The sequence below is a fragment of the Chlorocebus sabaeus genome, unplaced genomic scaffold (assembly GCF_047675955.1).
Source record: "Chlorocebus sabaeus isolate Y175 unplaced genomic scaffold, mChlSab1.0.hap1 unalloc_scaffold_95, whole genome shotgun sequence".
Classification (NCBI taxonomy): domain Eukaryota; kingdom Metazoa; phylum Chordata; class Mammalia; order Primates; family Cercopithecidae; genus Chlorocebus; species Chlorocebus sabaeus.
In genome coordinates, this window is record NW_027328314.1 from 143,463 (window position 1) to 164,873 (window position 21,411).

The 21,411-nt window shown below is 48.6% G+C and overlaps 1 protein-coding gene across 3 annotated transcripts in view; it reads right to left on the minus strand.

The window, feature by feature from the left end:
* Positions 1–18,623, minus strand: part of LOC103247283 (cytoplasmic dynein 2 intermediate chain 1-like) — a 109,053-nt gene extending 90,430 nt beyond the window's left edge. For 2 of the 3 annotated variants that reach the window (XM_073014341.1, XM_073014342.1), the window contains exons 1-4: positions 11,149–11,209; positions 6,801–6,854; positions 5,105–5,525; positions 1,048–1,130 (exon numbers count right to left, since the gene is read on the minus strand). In XM_073014341.1, the coding sequence (XP_072870442.1) occupies positions 1,048–1,130; positions 5,105–5,525; positions 6,801–6,854; positions 11,149–11,199 (609 nt within the window). In that variant the 5' untranslated portion in view covers positions 11,200–11,209. Of the gene's footprint in view, positions 1–1,047; positions 1,131–5,104; positions 5,526–6,800; positions 6,855–11,148; positions 11,210–18,429 lie in introns of those variants that run through there. The other variant, XM_073014340.1, reaches the window with a different exon arrangement.
* Between the last annotated feature and the right edge of the window lie 2,788 nt (positions 18,624–21,411).

The window sequence follows — 21,411 nt, forward strand, 5'->3', positions numbered from 1 at the left end:
TTAAATGACGATAATGCCCAGCTCCTGCTTAGGACAGGAGGAATTATGCTCTGATGATATAAATAATTACAACTTTTATGTAAAGCAAATGGGGTAAGTTTACATTTACTTCTAGCAAGTTCATTTCCAGAAATTAATCATAAGGAAATAATTATGAACAAACCAAAAAGCATACCATCTGGATGTCTTTATAATTTAAAGAGAAAACACAAACACACAGAAACAACCTAAGTGTCCAAAACCACAGGTGCCTCGAGAGCACCAACACATCCACACCGCGAAATACTAAGCCACGCACGCACTGAAACACGGAGAGAGACAGGATCACTCAGGAAAAGGCTCAAAATGTGTTCCGTTTAAACAATTTATAAAACAGTAAAAATCTAACTAAAGAAAACAGTGTTATACATACACAAATATACAGACCTGGAAAATACATACCTAAATGCTATCAATACTTACCTGTGGGGTAGGATTAGACAGTTTTTATTTTCTTATTACTTATTTGTATCTTCTAAATTTTTTTTTTTTTTTTTTTTTGAGATGGAGTCTCGCTCTGTCGCCCAGGCTGGAGTGCAGTGGCGCAATCTCGGCTCATTACAAGCTCCGCTTCCCGGGTTCACGCCATTCTCCTGCCTCAGCCTCCCAAGTAGCTGGGACTACAGGTGCCCACCACCACGCCCGGCTAATTTTTTTGTATTTTTTGTAGAGATGGGGTTTCACTGTGTTAGCCAGAATGATCTCAATCTCTTGACCTTGTGATCTGCCTGCCTCGGCCTCCCAAAGTGCTGGGATTACAGGCGTGAGCCACTGCACCCGGCCTATATCTTCTAAATTTTCTAAAATAATCACAAATTACCTTTGGAACCAGAAAAACACATTCGACCATGGGGAGAAAGAAACTGACTACACACAGTGCTGAAGGCCTTTTCCAGGCCTGAAAACTGGCTTAGGACATTTTCTAAAAATGCTTCTAACAATAACGTTTAAAATATCCTTTACTTGGCAACATTTGGAAAACCTTTCCCCAGGCCTTGCTTCGTATACCTTTCTTTCTCGGTATCTTCTTTCTCTGTCTTCATCTCCTCTTTCAGAGTCTTCATCTTTCTCTTCACTTCTTACTTTACTTACTACAAGAAGTAAAACATATTTTTAATACTCCCAAATGTTAGCACATCAAAAAGTTCTTTTAACATCTTGCTATGGACGGTATTGCACATTTTATGCTTATTAATATGTATTTAAAAATATTCTTCAACTAAAACACATGTCTCCAATTCAAGAATGAAGAGTTCTAGTATCAAAATGAAGAAGGAGATGAACATGGCGATCTCAGTTTGGATCTGCGTCCCCACCCAAATCTCACGCTGAAACACAGTCCCCAGTGCTGAAGGTGAGACCTGGTGGGAGGTGACTGGATCACGGGGGTGAATTTCCCCCGGTGTTGTTCTTGTGATACTGAGTGAGTTCTCACAAGATCTGGTTGTTTAAAAGTACGTGGCACCTCCCCACTCTCTCCCTTCCTCCTGCTCCGGCCCTGTAAGACATGACCGCTTCCCTTCACCTTCCCCTAGGACTGTAAGTCTCCTGTGGCCTCCGCAGCCACGCTTCCTGTACGCCTGCACAACTGTGAGCCAGTTAAACCTCTTTTCTTTATAAATTCCCCAGCCTTGGGTGTTTCTTTACAGCAGTATGAGGACAGACTCTTACACTAAGGAACAGAGAGACTTCTTGCCTCGCTCAGTTTGCTGCTGAAGCAACCAGGCAAATGTCTGAGTAACCCTTGGAAATTCAAGAGGGAACCAGACCAAACTCATACAGCCTTCAGGGTTTCTGCGCGTCACGCAGAAGAAGAGCTTAGTCTGAACAGGAGAATGAGCCCAGTCAGCCAAACACTTTAGCCAAATGTGAGCTCCAGGGAAACGCCTGCCCTCCTGGATGCACTGAGGACCCAGAGCAGCCCCCGTACCTCCTGGCACCCCCACTGCTGAGGGGACCAAGGAAGTCAGAGGCCCCTGAATAAACAAGGAAGCCAAGTGCAGCAGACCCCCCAGGGCACCAGGCTACAGCATCCATCCTGGGCTGGGGAAGCTGAAGCACCAAGGCCCAGCATGACCTGCAAGAGAGACAGGGGGCAGAGCCAGGCAGGTACCGATGACACCAAAGCATCATCCAACAAGGAAAGCTGGACTTTCACTTCTGAATCTGCACACAAAAAAGGCATCAGATGTAAAATTCAGAGAGTGGACACTTTAAAAGATCAGGGCAAAGTTAAACTTTCAAAGACCACTGAGGCAAAGTGCATTCACTCAAAAAGCATTTACCAGGCTGGGTGCGATGGCTCATGCCTGTAATCCAAGCACTGTGGGAGGCCGAGGCAGGCAGATCACGAGGTCAGGAGTTCAAGAACAGCCTGGCTAACATGATGAAACCCCATCTCTACTGAAAATACAAAAATGAGCCGGGCGTGGTGGTGTGCGCCTGTAATCCCAGCTACTCGGGAGGGTGAGGAGGAAAACTGCTTGAACCCGGGAGACAGAGGATGCAGTGAGCCGAGACTGCAACACTGTACTCCAGCCTGGGCGACAGAGCGAGACTCCTCCTCAGAAAAAAAAAAAAAAGGCATTTACCAAGCACTGAGCACTCCTCTAGGAGTCTGGGTTACAGAGGGAGAGCCCCGCTCCAGGTAGATTTTCAAGGCGGAAACCCCAGGACTCTCCGAGAGACTGGAAGAGAAAGCGGGGCATCAGGATACGTCCCAGGTCTTGACCTCAGGACGCGAGGATGCACGTGCTATCGACTGAGATGGGCAAGCCTGCAGCACAGCCGGTGTGGAGGGGCTACTGGAAGCTCCGTGTGGGGTACACTGCGTTTGTGTTATCTATTAGACATCAAAACACAGGGGATACACAAGCCTGGAATTCAGGGACAATGCCCAGCTGGGGGTAAAAACTTGGAAATGAGGACAGAGACAAACAGTATTTAAAACCATGAGACTAGATCCAGCCAGCAAGGGCAAGGGGTTGCTGGAGAAGAGGGCTGGGGACCCAGTCCTGGATAAAGGCCACACTGCACAGACGGGCGGTGCGGAAAGAAAGGAGATGAGAAGAGACGTACAGAGGAAAGAACTTGAGAGAGTCTAGTCTACAATCAGTTTTCAAAAGTCTTTCCAGTACAATTCCTTTCAACACCACGTTGAAAAAACGAGCAGGTAGCCAAAAAAAGGGTGATGTGAGAACAAAAGATGTTATCACAAATAAATACCAAAAACGTCAAAAACAATCATTTTGAAAAGAACATTAAATAGTAGGACAGCTACTATTAAAATTAATTAGGCTCTGTCTAAAGTGCAGTGGCACAATCTCGGCTCACTGTAACCTCCACCTCCCTGGTTCAAACAATTCCCCTGCCTCAGCCTCCTGAGTAGCTGGGATTACAGGCGCATGCTACCACGCCTGGCTAAATTTTTTGTATTTTTTGTAGAGACAGGATTTCACCATGTTGGCCAGACTAGTTTCGAACTCCTGACCTCAGGTGATCCACCCACCTTGGCCTCCCAAAGTGTGGGATTACAGGCGTGAGCCACCACGTCTGGCTAGCTAAATGGTTTTTTGAGTTTTCGTTTTTTCTTTTGAGACAGGGTCTCACTCTGTTGCCCAGGCTGCAGTGCAGTGACACAATCATAGCTCACTGCAGCCTCAACCTCCTGGGCTCAAGGAATCCTCCCACCTCAGCCTACCAAATAGCTAGAACTACAGGCAAGCACCACCACACACAGCTAATTTTTTTATTTTTTGTAGTGATGGAGTTTCCCTATGTTGCCCAAGCTGGTCTCAAAATCCTGGGCTGGAGCAATCCTCCCACCTCAGCCTCCCAAAGTGCCGTGATTACAGGTATGACCCACCACACCTGGCCTGAATGAGTTTTTAAAATACCAAAAGAGAACAATGATAAAAAGTACACACACACCCCCCACAAGAGAGAGAATATCTAACTTCAAAGATAAAACATTTGTGAAAACTATGAGAGAAAACAACAATAATGAATGAACATTTCAAAAGAGGAAAATGTCCCAAACAGCAAGAACTTTTAAAATAAATAAATAAATAAATAAATAAATAAATAAATAAATAAAAGAAATAGAGCCAGCTGGGCACAGTGGCTGTTGTCTGTAATGCCAATGCTTTGGGAGGCTGCGGTGGGAGGATCACTTAAGCCCAGGAAGCTGAGGCTGTCGTGAGCTGTGATGGCACCACTGCACTCTAGCCTGGGGGCAGAGCAAGACCCTGTCCAGAAAAAAAAAACAAAGGAAAGGGGAAAGAGGGAAGGAGGGAGAGAGGGAGAGTAGGAAGGGGAGGGGGTAGGAGGGAGGGGAGGGAAGGGAGGGAAGGGAGGGAGTGAGGGAGGGGAGGGAGTGGAGTGAGGGAGGGGAAGGAGTGAGGGAGGGGAGGGAGTGGAGAGGGGAGTGAGGGAGGGGAGGGAGGGAGGGGAGGCAGGGAGGGAGTGGAGGGAGGGGAGGGAGGGGAGTGAGGGGGGAGGGAGGAGGGGAGTGAGGGGGGAGGGAGGAGGGGAGGGAGGGGAGGGAGGGGAGGGAGAGTGGGGGGGAGGAAGGGGAAGGAGAGAGGGAGGGGAAGGAGTGAGGGAGGGGAAGGAGTGAGGGAGGGGAGGGGAGGGGAGGGATGGCAAGGAGGGAGGGGAGGGGAGGGACAGCAGGGAGGGAGGGAGGGGAGAGGAGGGAGGGAGGGGAGGGATGGCAGGGACGGAGGGGAGAGGAGGGAGGGAGGGGAGGGAGGGAGGGGAGGGATGGCAGGGAGGGAGGGGACTGAGAAAGGGAGTGAGGGAAGGGAGGGAGGGGAGGGAGGAGAGGGAGGGAGGGAAGGGAGGAAGGGGAGGGGAGGGAGCGGAGGGAGGGAGGGGACTGAGAGAGGGAGTGAGGGAGGGGAGGGAGGGGAGGGAGGAGGGGGGGAGGGGATGGGGGAGAGAGAGAGGAGGGAGAGGAGGGAGGGGAGGGAGGGGAGGGAGGGAGGGAGAGAGAGGAGGGAGTGGGCTATCAACCTGTCACCAGCAGCGAAACAGCCCTGCAGGAAGGCAAACAGGGACCCACCTGAGCGGCCTTTCCTCTCCGCCCGCTCCAGGAGCTGCCGGTCGTGTGTCTCCTGGCCCAGCAGGTTGTGGCGGGCCACGGTCTGCCGGGGCTCTTCCTTCTGGGCCCTTCTGTCTTTTTCTTTTTCCCTGTCCTTTCCTCTGCTGTGAGACTTTTCTGCCTCTCGATGTTTCTCCTTCAGCTTTTCTTTCTCCCGGTCTTTTGCATCTCTTCTCCTCTCCCTCTGTCTGTCTCTGTCCCTCTCCCCACGAGGACTCTCCTTAGCAGTGTGGACTTCAGTCGCCCTGTCTCTGCTCCTGGCATCCTGGTCGGGATCCCTCCACCTCGGCTCCTTGTGTTCAGGAGGGTCCATTTCAGACTCCTTACGCAGCTTCTTCTCTCTGTGCTTCTTTTCTTCCTTGGAACCGCCTGACTGTATGGCCTAAAACAAGAGAACAAAGGGTCCTCCGTGACCAGGAAGGCAGATTTCCATTAGACTTTTAATACCTGAATGTGAGAAGCACATACAGCTGAAGGACCTTAAAACATATTTGCATTCAGCTGCTTTCCAATCTCAGTTTCCAATCCTAGACGGGTCATGGAGGTTCTTAGAACACTAAAGGACATGGAGTCAAGCTTAGATTTCTACAACTGCCCACCCACACCCCTGATATCATGGACATTCGCATTTATCGGCAAATCAAATGTAAAATACTACGTGTATCAGAGGGTGAAAAATTACCTATCGGGTATAATGTTCACTATTCGGGTGACAGGTACAATTCGGGTGTCAGGTACAATTCAGGTGTCAGGCGCACTAATGGCCCAGACTTCACCACTCCGCAAGATACGCATGTAAGAAACCTGCACCTATAACCCCTAAATGTGAAAAATAAAGTAAAATTCAAAAAAATAAGTAGGGCCAGGCATGGTACCTCACACCTACTATCCCAGCACTTTGGGAGGCTGAGGCAGAAGGATTGCCTGAGGCCAGGAGTTCAAGGCTAGCCCGAGCAACACAGCAAGATCCGCATCTTACCCAAAAAATTAAAAAATTAAAAAAGTAGCAGGCCTGGTGGCTCATGTCTGTAGTCCTAGCTACTCGAGAGACTGAGGCGGGAGGACAGCTTAGGCCCAGAAGGTCAAGGTTGCAGTGAGCTATGATTTCACCACTGCCCTCTGGCCTCGGTAAAAGGGTGAGACCCCATCTCTAAAACATAGAGTAAAATTAATTAAAAATAAACAAATAAAATACTACACGTGTTAAAAGAGAGATACCCAAGTTGTGTTTTAAAATCGCTAAGACACAAACCACCTGGGCCCTATACAAACAAGGACTCTCTCCGTCCCAAAGCCCCTCCCCCCACCCCGCCGCCGTCCCAAAGCCCCTCCCCGCACCCCACCGCTGCAGCCCCTGAAGCCAGCACTCCCACCCTGGAGCAGTGCGGAGGCCCCTGAGCCTTGGCAGGGCCCCACGAGCGGTGGGAGGGTCCAGCTGGCTTAACAAACGTTCCAGAGGGACTGTGAGCTGCACGCCTTCACCTCTGATTGGAAAGTATTTCTGCAGTGAGGCGCACGTAACCAAAGTCACACAGTGCTGTGTACCAGGTAAAGTGGGTCCAAGAAAACCACGCGAGTCCCTCACAGACCCCACGAGTCCCTCACAGACCCCACGAGTCCCTCACAGACCCCAAATCCAAATCGTTACGATCATTACCCAGAGATGTTTTCTGAGGTCATCTGCTTTCCAGGTATCATCTTTGGTTCTTCTCTAAATAAAAAAGTATAAAGTTAGAAGGTTCAAAGTTTAAAATAATTAATTGTCTGTGCTCCAGTGAGCAGCTTTTCCATCAGGCCATTTAAATCAATGGCAGTTAATTCTTGACATGCCAGAAAATACTTCTCTACTTCCTGGAATAAAAGGTAACAGAAATACAGATTTTTAAAAATTATTCACTAGTCTAAAATGACACATTATTATAAAATGTATCCCTTTGGCTACTTCAAAAACTATTAAATATTACAAAATAAAAGTGAAAACAAGTTACAACAGCAGTCGAACAACAGAGGAAGGACAAATACTCCGTGGGTTTCAAATATCTTGTGTCAGACCGTATTTTCCAAAAACAGCCACAACAGACTCACGTCCCAACTGCTGCGCGCAGGAGTCTGTGCTCCTTCCGCGGCTGCTGGGCTCAACCCAGGACACAAGGCATCGTGGGCCTCCCAGGACAATGGGTTTCCACCTGGTCCTCCTGGGCTGCAGATCCAGATACTCCCCTGTGAGGAAGAGCAGCAGCCCTGGGGAGAGGCCCCTGCGGATGCCACAGCCCAGAGGGTCCCTCACAGCCAGCACCAGGGCAGGTGCGTGAGAGGCACAGCTCCCGCGGCCCCCCATGAGTCACCACCTCCCGAACCTCGAGTCTCCCCAGCCGAGGCCCCAGGTATCAGTGACAGAACTAAGCCTGCTGCTGTGAGCTCTCCTGATCCACAGAGTCTGTGAGAAAATTAGACGGTTGCTGTTGTCTCACACCACAGCCCTTTACACAGCAACAGCAGCTGGGATGTATGACAGACAGACAGAAACGAGTTTAGCATCTGGTGCGTACCACATGCTATCCTGAGTCAAGCACCATATTTCACTCTCATAACCCTACTAAGAAGGCTATCAGCTCCACTTTTCTAACGAGCACAGTGAGGCATCGCAAGGCTCAGCAGCTTTCAGCTCTGGAGTCCTGCCAATGCCAACACGTCAGGAACGGAACCGACTCCTGGGGAGTGAATGCCCAACAGTCGCCAGGGAAAGCCTGCTTGTCCCTGAGGACACCCGGTCACACCCGTCCGCTGCACTGGGCAACCGGTGGGCCCACAAGCTCACCTGTCTCTCTGGCCCTCACAGGCCCTGTACTTGTATTCAGCAAATAAACGCCAAGCTCCTCACACACACCGAGCACCGCCGCAGAGCTGGGGCTGCGCAGATAAAACCCAAAAAAGGCCCCAGCCCAAAAACGCCGTCCAGCTCCTCTGATGTTTGCTGTTCTCTACCACGAAAGTGTTTGCTCCTCGCTGGATAATCCACCTTTCAAGAGTGATGACATCCCTCCAGCTAAGCCCTCACCTTCCGGAAAGGAAGGCCTGTCTTAGTCCTCCGTCACCAGCACTGCTGAGCATGTCGCGGTGCCTCACCACCAGCCGTGACAGAATCCACACTGTGTGCCGGGAAAGGAGGCATCCCCGAGCCGGCTCACCAGGTATCCCACTGTTCTAAGAATCTGAGGGGGATATTAAAATAACAAGGTGCCGTGGTCTTAAAACATTTCCACTCTTCAACAACCCTTCCTTTACAAGTCAAGCCGATTCCCCTTCCAGCGAATGTGGGCCAGATTCTATGTCACACTCTTCTTCGTCTTCATCTTTTTGTTTTTCTGACAGGGTCTGGTTCCCTCACCCAGGCTGGAGTGCAGTGGCACAACCTCAGCTCAAGTCATCCTCCCACCTCAGCCTCCCCAGTAGCTGGGATAACACCTGGCTAATATTTGTATTTTGTAGAGACAGAGTTCCGCCACGTTGCCCAAACTGCTGAGCTCAAGCCGCCTGCCCAGCCACACTTCTGATGAGGAGGGCGGGTGGAGGCCTAGCTGTGTGCCTTCCCGCTCAGGGTCCCTTCCAGAGCTTCTACCTGGCTGTGGCGACCACTTGCTCTCACCGCACACCCTGGGAGACGCAGATGTCATAGCACAAGGATGCCCAAGCACTCCTAGGGAGGCCCAGGCAGAGGCCAGCACCAGCCCACACCTCAGAAGGGCCCCTAAGCCCAACCCAACCTTCAGGGAGCGTGAGGACTGCACCCTAACGTCCCCCCATGCCACTCCCAAACCCCGACCCACAGGAACCGTGAGGACAGGAAAGGCTGACTGTGCTCTAAGGCAAGGCTGGGACTCCCCTTCTGCACCCTCACCCCCAGCTGGGGCGCCTCCTGTCACACTGCACCACCGCCTCCTGGCAACCCTCGAGATGGTGATTCCGACAAGATCCATGCTGGTCTCCCCGAGGGGAGCATGAGCTTTGCCAGTGCAGCCACAGCTCCTTCTTCTGTACTGCTCCCGCTCCACAGCTGCACTGAGGCCTGAGCAGAACCTCAGTGCAGAACACACAGGGGCTTATCACCACGCCACAGTCACACACTCCAACAACACAGGGTACAACCCTATAACCCCAGTAAAACCTACCCACTTATCACCATGCCACAGTAACACTCCAACAACACAGGCTACAACCCTATGACTCCGGTAAAACCTACCCATTTATCACCACATCACAGTAACACTCCAACAACACAGGCTACAACCCTACAACCCCAGTACAATAGAGCTTCATGCCAAACCTAACCGCATATCACCATGTCACAGTAACACTCCAACAACACAGGCTACAACCCTACAACCCCAGTAAAACCTAACCACTTATCACCATGCCACAGTAACACTCCAACAACACAGGCTACAACCCTACAATCCCAGTAAAACCTAACCACTTATCACCATGCCACAGTAACACTCCAACAACACAGGGTACAACCCTACAATCCCAGTATACCAGAGCTTGATGATAAACCTAACTTCAGCTAAGCAAAATCAATCAAGGATGATTTCCTGCAGAGAATATACCATAATTATCCAATTTTTCCCTTTGAGAAACACTTCCTTAAAGGTATAAATAAAGGAAGCATTTGGGAGTTTGTTTCAAAAAAAAAAAAAAAAAAAAACAGATTCAGTCCAAACGAAAAATGGAAACTTTTCATGGATAAGCCACTAAAACTCTTCCTGGACATGTGAAAATTAGGGCAAACAAAAAAAGCTGTAATACCTCATAAATATATTAAATAATTTTTTTTTGACACACTCTGTAACCCAGGTTGCAGTGCAGTGGCACGATCTCAGCTCACTGCAACCGCCATTTCCTAGGTTCAAGCAATTCTCATGCCTCAGCCTCCCGAGTAGCTGGGATTACAGGCACCCGCCACCACGCACGGCTAAGTTTCATAATTTTAGTAGAGACGGGGTTTCTCTATGTTGGTCAGGCTGGTTTCGAACTCCCGACCTCAGGTGATCCACCCACCTCAGCCTCCCAAAGTGCTGGGATTGCAGGTGTGAGCCACCGTGCCTGGCCAACTCTTTTTATTTAAAGTTAACTTCTACAGAAAGGTTTAATATAGGACCTGCTATAAACAAAAAGGCTGAATGGAACCCAGGACATGAGTGACCGGAGAGGGGACGCCCAGGATACTCAGGGACAGTCCAACAAGGAGACCCAGGAGACGTGGGCGCCACTGAGAGGGGATGCCCAGGACACGAAGGGGCAGTCCAACCAGGGGATGTGGGCACCACAGAGAAAGGACACCCGGGACACTCAGGGACAGTCCAACCAGGAGACGTGGGCACCACAGAGAGGGGACACCTAGAACCTTAGGGGACAGTTCAACCACGAGACACGGGTGCCACACACAGGGGATGCTGAGGACATTCAGGGGACACTGGGAAGGCACAAGGCCACCAGCTCAGAATGTGAAAAGTAAGTATATCACAAAACCTATCCAGTGGGGTTTCTTAATGGTTGTTAACATTACTGATGCTGATAAAGTTAAAAACCCTCAAGACAAGAGGTCTCTCACGGAGATCACAGGATTTTTCTTTGGTCTCTCTAGTTTTCAGGAAGAAAAAAAAAACAGCCATTTTCTTAAATGCACAGAATGCTGACTACTTTGGAGCACTTAAAACTCAGCTAATATGGACTGTTTACCCTCAAGTTTTCTATCCATGCTGTCTCCCTCCATAGAGTTTCAAATTGTTCAACAACGATTTACGGCTTCCCTGCCCCGGTGCTGTCGGTCCCCACTTGCCACATGTAAACCACATGCTTCTGCCAAGGCCTTTTACAGACCAACTTGACCAGCCCTCAGACTCTGCCCTACGGAGCAGCCCAGCAATCCATGCTTAAAATCAACTCTTCAAGTATGGAACCGATGGGCAAAGTTCCCCAGTACTCCCATCAGAACAAATCCCAACCTGGGGACAGGGCGAGACATCAGGAGAGCTAGGCAGCAAAGCCATCAGCATGAGTCAGCCCATACAGTGGATGAGAACTGGAGCCTGCGGTCTTCAGCATCTGCACGCACGTGTCCTGGGCCGGCATCCTTCGTGCACACGGTGAGCAAACAGGAGATGAGGGGCTGCCTAGCACCAACTCCCCAGGGCCTCTGTCCCTCGATTTACGCGTGATTCACATCAACTAAATCATCTAGAACCTTTTCATAACAAAACTCTTTGGAGAACTGTACAGTAAGAACCCTGAACAATGTTTAAATCCCTTTGAATTGCCTCCCAAACAAAACAGATCAAACTAATTTAACTCCCCTTCCCCTCAATGCAGGGCTTTAAGGGAATTCTTTTCCCCACTCTCATCTCATCCTGAAATCCAAGGAGAAGTAAACCTGGGCTGAAATCACCTCCATGGTGCACCCTCAGAGGTGGTGGAGCCAAAACGTCACTTGCAGGGAGGACACTCATGGCCCAGATGGAAAGCAAACCCCACCACTGTGCCATCTTGTCCGACCCACACTCCAAGTGGGTGTGCGGGCTTCCCGCTCTGTAAGCCAAACAGCAGAAACCCTGGACCTGACGCTCACTGCTCCTGCCACATATAACCTCCGACAGCCGGGCAGACTCCAGCGAGAAAGTGCCCCTGGCATCTGCAGCCACCTGTGGACAGTGGGCTTCTCCCCTTGCTTTCCAACCCAGCCTCATCTTTTAGAAAACACTCATCAGAGGTTAAAGTTAAATATTGATTTGAATTAATTAATTACACATTAAGAAATGTTCAAAGGAAGTTATTTTGGGCCAGGTTTCATGGTGGCTCACACCTGTAATCCTAGCACTTTACTAGGCTGAGGCAGGAAGATTACTTGAGCCCAGGAGTTCAAGACCAGCCAGGGCAACACAGCAAGACCCCATCTCTATTAAAAAAAGAAAATTCAGTCAAGCACAGTGGTTCAACCGTAGTCCTAGCTACTCAGGAGGCTAAGATGGGAGGATCACTGGAGCCCAGGAGGTCAAGACTGCAGTGAGCTGTGATAACACCACTGCACTCCAGCCCAGGTGACACAGCAAGACTCCATCTCTATTAAAAAATAAACAGATGAAAGCGTCACCAGATGCTACTATTTCTGTTTCTAACCTGTTTCTAAATCCATTCTTCCTTCCCGTGCCACCGCCATAAATCCATTCTGGACCTTCAAGTTGACCACAAGCTCTGTGCAAAGCAGCAAAGGCACCATCCAGCCTGAGTCCCCACACGACAAAGACACAGCGGCCCAACCCTGTGACATTCACCTACATGGACCCAGTGGTATAGCGCTGACATCCACGTCCTCATCCTGTTTCCTACATGACACTGAGAAAGAAAAGAAACTAATCTGAGGAATGTGAGCTCCTTTAAACGTTTCAATCCAGAGTCACTGAAATGTGACAGTGGTCATGTCTCACTCCCCGCCACACCCGGAGCTAAGGATGTCCCGCTCCCCCTCAACACCCGGAGCTAAGGACGTCCCGCTCCGCGCCCCCCCCCCCCCCCCCGCGACACCCGGAGCTAAGGACGTCCCGCTCCCACCCACACCCGGAGCTAAATAAGCCGCCTGCTTTATGACCTCTTGACTCAGCATCACCACCAACAGTCATATTACTATTATTCTTATTAGAGAAAGGGTCTCATTCTGCCACCTAGGCTGGAGTGCAGTGGTGCTATCATAGCTCACTACAGCCTCGACCTCCTGTGCTCAAGCAATCCTCCCACCTCAGCCTTCTGAGCAGCTGGGGCCACAGAATAGCACCATAATGCCCAGGCTTTTTTTTTTCTTCAAAGATAGGGTCTTGCTATGTTGCCCAAGCTGGCCTTGAACTCTTATCCTCAAACAGTCCTCCCACTTCAGCCTCCCAAAGTACCAGGATTACAGACATGAGCCGCCACACCTGGCCAATAGCCATAAATTAACCTACCAATGTCATACACTGGACACCAGAATTCATAACCTACAGTTCAGTGATGTATAACCAATCAATAATCAATAATCAATGTCACTTCTGTAAAACAATGGGAATTCTTGACAAAGTGTTTTGTAATCCTCCCCTCTGCTGATTTGCCCTTTTCTCTTTAAACACTCAAGCCTCTCCTCTGTTCTCTGGAGCACCTGCCAGTGTTTCCCAGGCCATGGCCCTGATAGTCTCTATAATTAATTTTGCCTGAATTTTCTTTACGTTAATGACACCAACGTGAATTCTCAGAATTACAGACTGGAATGAGCAGGGCCACTAATGGCCAGAGCAGTGTGCTTCACTAACCCTGTATGGCAACACACCAAACTAGGCACACGCTAAAAGACCCAGAGTGCAAGGCTGGCTCCCACCTTTAGGACTGAGACGTAATTTACCTTTTGCTGTCCTCGTTTTTTTCAAAATTCTTTACACTATAATTTTTAAGTTATCAAATTACTTAGGGCCAAATTATGAAACGCAGCCTATCCAGGTCTTCATTCTATTACCTGACTGTGTAACTGACGCTCCCTGGTAGGAAAAGTGCTCCCAAGAAAACAGAAACTAAGAAAACTAGGATGATCAGTTTCCATTGCTGAATTCAAGGTTATTCCCTACAGTCACCGTAATTCACTCACCTAGGCCCTGGCTGGTGACCACACCGGCTGTTTCTAACAGTCCGCACTCCGTGTGACAAATGTGGCTGCAGGGAGCACCCGTGTTTTCGGTATGCATGTATGTGCAGATTCAAGTCCCATCTTCGAGCTGCTACATCAAAGCGGCAGATGCCTAAAACGCGGACTGCGCTGAGTCTACTTTGTAGACAGAGCTGGCCTCAGGCTGATTCCTTTCTAGACTTGGCTGACAGATGAGGAGTGTAGGTAGGGGTGCCAGACGTTGGAGTGGCGAACAGATTTCATTCTGTAACTGCAGGCAGGACAGGAAACAGCTGAGCTCCATTTCTGTTTGCACTGAGGTGAAGGAGTGTTTTAGGGGAGAACCCAGACTAGGGGAGCTCAAGTGAAAAATTACAAAGGCTGGTCAGTATAACTGAGATTAGGCTTGCTGTGTCTGCTAGCTGATATATTTACAGCAGTTAGGATTCTACCTTCCCAGAGAGACCGGAACAGAGGCCCTCCTGTCCTTTCTGCTCTTTTCAAAGACACTCCTGAATTGCAGATTTAGAGACATCTCAAAGGGACAGAGAAGGATTCATAATTTAAGCCCTTCTAAACTCTCTTTAAAAAGGATGTCAGGGGCTTATCCTCGGGTGTTGGCTAAAACAGTAAATTATTCTGACAGCCCTGAGCTCTTCCAGACAACCCTGAGCTGGGCTGTCCCAGAGTTGGCCTTAGGCTGCTAGGAGCCTTGTTAAACTTTCGTCAAGAATCAGCACAGGCCTTTGAATGGAGAGTTCACGCCAGAGTTTCTGCGGTTCTCAGGAGGAACCCCACAAGCGGATCAGTGAGGACCAGCCTGGAAATCCCACCCTATCTACTCTAAAACATTCAGCCTTTCTAAAAACAGAATGAAATGGCATTGCACTGTACCTAAACAGGTCACATCACTAGCACATATCTCACATCAAAATTAAAAGGGCAGAAACTTAATTTAAACTAAGAATAACCTAAAACACAAACATACATGTTTATATTTTTCAAGCTATGATTAATAAATTTCATAACAATAAACTCACACATTACCTGTCAATTGTTTGGTATGTAACAAAAAAACTTAGAAATTTCTAAAATTTTCATTGACCATAAAAATTAATAGTCATATACATTGTAAGCAAGATAAATTAAAGAATTTTTAAAGAGCTAATATTAAAGAAAATTGTCACCATGCAGGCTGGTATAAAGCCTGCAAAGACATCATTAAGTTTTTTTCGATAGCTACGACATACTGAAACTTGGTATGATCTCAGTACAAATAAAGAACATAAGACTATTTATATTCATGATATCAATTATGTGAGCAGCTAAGTACAATGAAACAAACTGAAGGAAAAGCTTGGTGTATACTAAAAGCTATAATACCAGCTGGGCAACGTGGGTCACGCCTGTAATCCCAGCACTTTGGGAGACTGAGGCAGGCGAATTACCTGAGGTCAGGAGTTCCAGACAAGCCTGGCCAACATGGTGAAACTGTCTCTACTAAAAATACAAAAAAAAACTAGCCCAGCATAGTGGCACGTGCCTGTAGTAATCTCAGCTACTTGCAAGGCTGAGGCAGGAGAATTGCTTGAACCCAGGAGGCGGAGATTGGAGTGACCTGAGATCACGCCCACTGCACTCCAGCCTGGGGGACAAGAGCGAGACTTTGTCAAAAAAAAAAAAAAAACTCGAATACCAAAATAATCCAATACAATTGTATTCCAATAATCTCATGAAAACTTTATCCTTCCCCTTACCTTATGAAATAGACTATACTAATTAATTCTCTATCACAGCATAATAGATACATAATTAGATTATAATGACCCATGGGTTAACTTTCTAAAAAGTTAAAGACCGATTAGAAATTGAGAACCTGTTACAGGAATTGATTCGTTGCCATGAAATATCCAGCTCTGAGGTTCTGTTGCTTTTGCTACTTTAAAAATGTTTATTTACTGGCCTGGCACAGTGGCTCATGCCTATAATCCCAGCACTTTGAGAGGCCGAGGCAGGCGGACCAAGACCAGACTGGCCAACATGATGAAATCCTGTCTCTGCTAAAAATACAAAAATTAGCTGGGCGTGATGGCACACATCTGTAATCCCAGCTACTTGGGAGGCTGAGACAGGAGGATCACTTGAACCTGGGAGGTGGAGGTTGCAGTGAGCTGAGATCATGCCATTGCACTCCAGTGTGGGCAACAGAGCAAGACTGTCTCAAAAAAAATGAAGTTTATTTATTAAATATGTATCAGAATAAAACCCCAAGTGATGGTCAAATGTCAAAAATAACAAATGGAAAAAGATCTATAACAAACTACATCCATATTCAGAACATCACAGATAAAGATCCTAAATCTTCTGGAGAGAAAGAAAATGTTACTCACAAAGATATCTTATCAGTCAAACACACTGCTAGAAGACAAAAGTATACCATCTTCAAAGTTCTGGGAAATTATTTTGCTCTTAGAATTCTATGCTGAGCCAAACTCTTAAACAATCTATCAGTACAATAAGGATATTCTTAGGGCGTACAGTTTTCTTCCCACATACACTCTTGTCTAAAAAGGTATGCGATAGGCCAGGCATGGTGGCTCACACCTGTAGTCCCAGCACTTTGGGAGGCCGAGGCAAGAACGCCGCTTGAGCCTGAGAGGTGGAGGCTGCAGTGAGCCGTGAGCACACCACTGCACTCCAGCCTGGGTGAAACAGCAAGACTCTATCTCAAAAAAAAAAGAAAAGAAAAAGGTACGTGAGGATATACTCCATTGGAAAAAGCAGGGAGATTTCAAAAAAGAGGAAGACACTTGATCCAAGAAACAGTAGGCCTAACCCAGAAGCACAATGAGAAAGAATTCCCGGATCATAGCTCTGTGCAGGTCTAGAAAACAATTTATCCTGATAAGAACATAAAGTCAGTGAGCTCTCGGAAGAATTTCTTTTAAGAGGATTTCATTAAACAGATAATATCACATTAATAAGCTAGAAGACATCCTAGGGTTTAAAAATTTAAAACAGCATGTGTTCTTTTTTGCCAAAAAGAAAAAAAAAAGGCAAATAGGGCCATTTAAGAAGGACATGGTCCAAATATGAAGCAAAAACCATTGTGGTACATTAACTGAATGTAAGAAAAGATGACCCCTTTGACCCTGACACCAGACAGGGTCAGGAAATTAGTGGGTTTAGGGAGAAATGGAGAGTGTACAGCAGTAGCTTCCTAATCTTAACTAGGGGAAAGTTAAAAAATACTATCTAAGGTTGGCCGGGCGTGGTGGCTCATGCCTGTAATCCCAGCACTTTGGGAGGCCAAGGCAGGCGGATCACCTGAGGTCGGGAGTTCGAGACCAGCCTGACCAACATGGAGAAAGCCCATCTCTACTAAAAATACAAAAATTAGCCGGGCGTGGTGGTGCATGCCTGTAATCCCAGCTACTCGGGAGGCTAAGGCAGGAAAATCGCTGGAACCCGGGAGTTGGAAGTTGCAGTGAGCAGAGATCGTGCCACTGTACTCCAGCCTGGGCAACAGAGGGGAATTATCTTTAAAAAAAAAAAAACCAAAAAAAAAAACCCGAAGTCAGGTGATCGAAACCATCCTGGCCAACATGGTGAAACCTCATCTCTACTAAAAATACAAAAAATTAGCTGGGCGTGCTGGCGCACGCCTGTAATCCCAGCTACTCAGGAGGCTGAGGCAGGAGAATCGCTTGAACCCTGGAGGCGGAGGTTGCAGTGAGCCAAGTTCGCGCCACTGCACTCCAGCCTGGTGACAGAGTGAGACTCCATCTCAACAACAACAACAACAACAAAACACCCTAAGGTTGATATAACAGAAAATACAAATTAAGGAATATTATTCAACACATAAAGGTAAGTGATAGGGAAAAATATAATAGGAGTGAAGGTAGAAGAAAATGTATGCAAACTAAATTACTCATCTTTTGGTGGGGAATCAATAGACAACAGAATAGTACAGTAATATCTAACATTTATTGAGTGTTAATGAAAGCAGGCACTGGTTTGGTCGATGCACTTTTACACATAATATCTCACTTAATCTTCTTAAACACCCTATAATGCTGCCATTATTATTGTGCCCATTGAATGAACTAGGAAACAACACCTGTTAAGTAATTTTGCCAAGGTCATACAAGTAAAAACAAAAGCCAGAATTCCAACTCAGGCACCCAGGCTGCACTCTCTCAACTCCTTAAACTGTGACAAGTCATATTTAAACTTAAATCAGCTAAAACTGAATAAAATTTTAAACGTGGCTCCTCCGCCATCCCGGCCCCGCAGCACGGGCCAAGGCCGCCCCCAGGCCGGGCGCGAGGAGACCGGCCGCGGCGGCGACCGCAGGGCTGAGGCTGCACACACCGCCTCTCCCGACCGCCGGGAGCCCGGCGACCGGCCCGCCCTCGCGCCGACGGCCAGCCGCGCCTCCATTTCCCTTCCTGCCTCGGAGGCACCGCGGCTCCTCCGGGAAGCCCCGGCCCGGTCGAGAGAACCACTGCGCAGAGGGAAGGCGGCGGCGGCGCTGCTAACGACGCCCGGAGGAGTCCGCGAAGCTCCACCACCCCTCGCCCAGACCCAGCGCCGCACCGACCTTCCCGGGTTCCATTGCTTCTCGCAGGCCCGGGCAGCCGCGGTGTCCTCGGCCCCGGTCAGGCGCGGCCCACCCCAAGGAGGCCACCTGTAGCCCCGCACACTTCAGCAGGCGCGTCCCAGCGCCTAGCAACCGGCAGGCAGGAGCAGCAGAGGGCCGAGCGGCCCTGCCCAGCGAGCCCTGCCCAGCGTGCCCTGCGGTCTCTCACAGTGCGCCTGCGCATTCCCGGCATTTTAACACCTGGCAGGCAGGAGCAGGGGAAGGCCGAGTGGTCGCTGCTCGGCGTGTCCGCGGCCCCTCCCAATGCGCCTGCGCTTCCCCGGCTCCTAGCAACCGCCAGGCAGGAGCAGCAGAGGACCGAGCGGTCGTTGGTCTCCCCAACGGGCAGGTGCAGTACCCTGACTTGGGGTGCCGGGGCTCTCGTCTCGCCCCAACCCGCCCCGGATTCCCGCGCGACCAGACCGACAGTCGGGGAAGATAGAAAGGGAGAGCAGATCTTGGGAAGAGCTTTACATTTGAATAAGGCTTTACACTTAACCGAATATATTCCCATATGTCGTCTTTTGATAAAAACAAGCAGTAAGGTAGGCAGGACTCAACGTTGAGAGACTATTTTTGTACAACACGTAAGGGAAAATCAAAAACTCTCAGGACCCCCGAACTCCTTCAGCCAAAGGGAAAGTTAGGCCTGAAAGCCTGAAACCGCCTTTCCAAAATTATGACTAAGATAGTGAAAGATATGTAACTTAACCCACAGCACCTTGCTTCTAACCTCCAAGGTGTCCTTGTTCCTTCCTGGCAGTAGGCTGAACTAACTTTGGGAGAAACTTAGTTTATAGTTTATAAACACAGACGGTAACAGTCCTTTCCCAAAGCAGGCCTTCTTCTTGTCTGGGAACTTGATTGCCTTTAGAGGACTGATGTTAGCCACAAGATTAGAAATTATGGTTTAGAAGTCATGCAGCTGGAGGCTACAATATTCTGACCCTCCCTAAACTGCTCCTAAGATCAGTGTTTGAGATATTTTGCAGACCCTGAACTTCATGGATCAGCTGGCACCACCCAGATCAATAAACTGGCTCATCTGACCTTGTGGCCCCTCACCCAGGAACTGATGAGGGCAAGAAGACAGCTTTGACTCCCTATGATTTCATCTCTGACCAATCAGCACTCCTGGCTTACTGGTTTACCCCAACCCAAGTTACCCTTGAAAACTCTGATCCCTGAATGCTTCAATGCTTGAGGAGACTGATTTGAGTAATAATAAAACTCTAGTCTCCTGCACAGCCAGCTCTGCGTGAATTACTCTTTCTCTATTGCAATTCCCCAATCTTGATCAGCTCTGTCTAGGCAGCGGGCAAGGTGAACCCCTTCGGTGGTTACAAGCCGAGTCACCCAACACCCTCTTCCAAATGCATGACTGTTGATTCGCAAGCTGCAAGGCTCCTGCTAGCCAGGCCCCTGTGAAGGCAGGGCCGGGCACCCTCGGCCGCCACAAGTCTCCCAGGCGTAAATGTTTTGCTGTCCTGGAAACCTTTCAAGATGTGTGTCCTCCCTTAAACAAAGACATGCCAATTGTAACTCCCCTATCCCCCCGCTCCCCGACAGGCCCTGTGTGTGATGTTCCCCTCCCTGTATCCATGTGTTCTCATTATTCAACTCCCACTTATGAGTGAGAACATGCGGTGTTTGGTTTTCTGTTCTTGTGATAGTTTGCTGAGAATGATGCAAACCCTCTTCTTGCTGGGGACTAGATGGCCTTTGGAGGACTAACAAATTAGCCATGAGATTAGAAATTATGCTTTAGGAGTCCTGCAGCTAAAGGCCACAAGATTCTAAACCTCCCCAATTACTCCTACGGATAACATCACTATTGTAAAACCTAAGATTGGTGCCTGAGACATTTTCAGTCCCTGTACTCAATGGGTCAGCTGGTGTAACCCAGATGGATAAATTGGCTCATCTGGTCTTGTGGCCCCCACTCAGGAACTGACTCAGCGCAAGAAGACAACTTCGACTGCCCGATTTCATCTCCAATCCTACCTATCAGCGCTCCCCACTTCTCAACCCCCCCACCCACTAAATGATCCTTAAAACTCCAGTCCTCAAATTTTGGGGGACACTGATTTGAGCAATAATAAAACTCTGGGCCAGGCGTGGTGGCTCATGCCTGTAATCCCAGCACTGTGGGAGGCTGAGGCAGGCAGATCACCTGAGGTCAGGAGTTCGAGACCAGCCTGACCAACATGAAGAAACTCCATCTCTACTAAAAATACAAACTTAGCCAGGCGTGGTGGCACATGCCTGTAATCCCAGCTACTCAGGGGTTGAGGCAGGAGAATCTCTTGAACCCGGGAAGGTGAGGTTGTGGTGAGCCAAGATTGCGCCATTGCACTCCAGCCTGGGCAACAAGAGCAAAACTCCATCTCAAACAAAACAAAACAAACAAACAAACAAAAACTGGTCTCCCAAACAACTGGCTCTGCATGAATTAAACTCTCTCTCCATTGCAATTCCCTACCTTAATAAATCAGCTCTGTCTGAGCAGCAGGCAAGGAGAACCTGTCCGGCGGTTACAAGTGCAGCTCATAAAAACTAAGGTCTAAAACGAAAGACTGTTCAACTTCACACTGATAAAGTAGATTACAAGTGTGGACAAAAAGAATCAACTCAGTAAAATACTTGAAGAGATTTATCCTGGGCCAAATATGAGTACCAATGGCCCATGACACAGCCCCAGGAGAGCCTGAGGATATGTGGCCAAGGTGGTCAGGGTACAAGTTGGTTTTATACATTTTAAGGAGACATGAGACATCAATCGATACATCTAAGATGTACATTGGTTCGTCTGGAAAGGGAGGACAAGAAGGCAGGACAGTATGGCATCTTCAAAGTCATAGTCTGATTCAAAAGTTCTCTGATTGGCAGTTAGTTGAAAGAGTTATTATCAATAGAAAGGGCCAGGCACAGTGGTTCATGCCT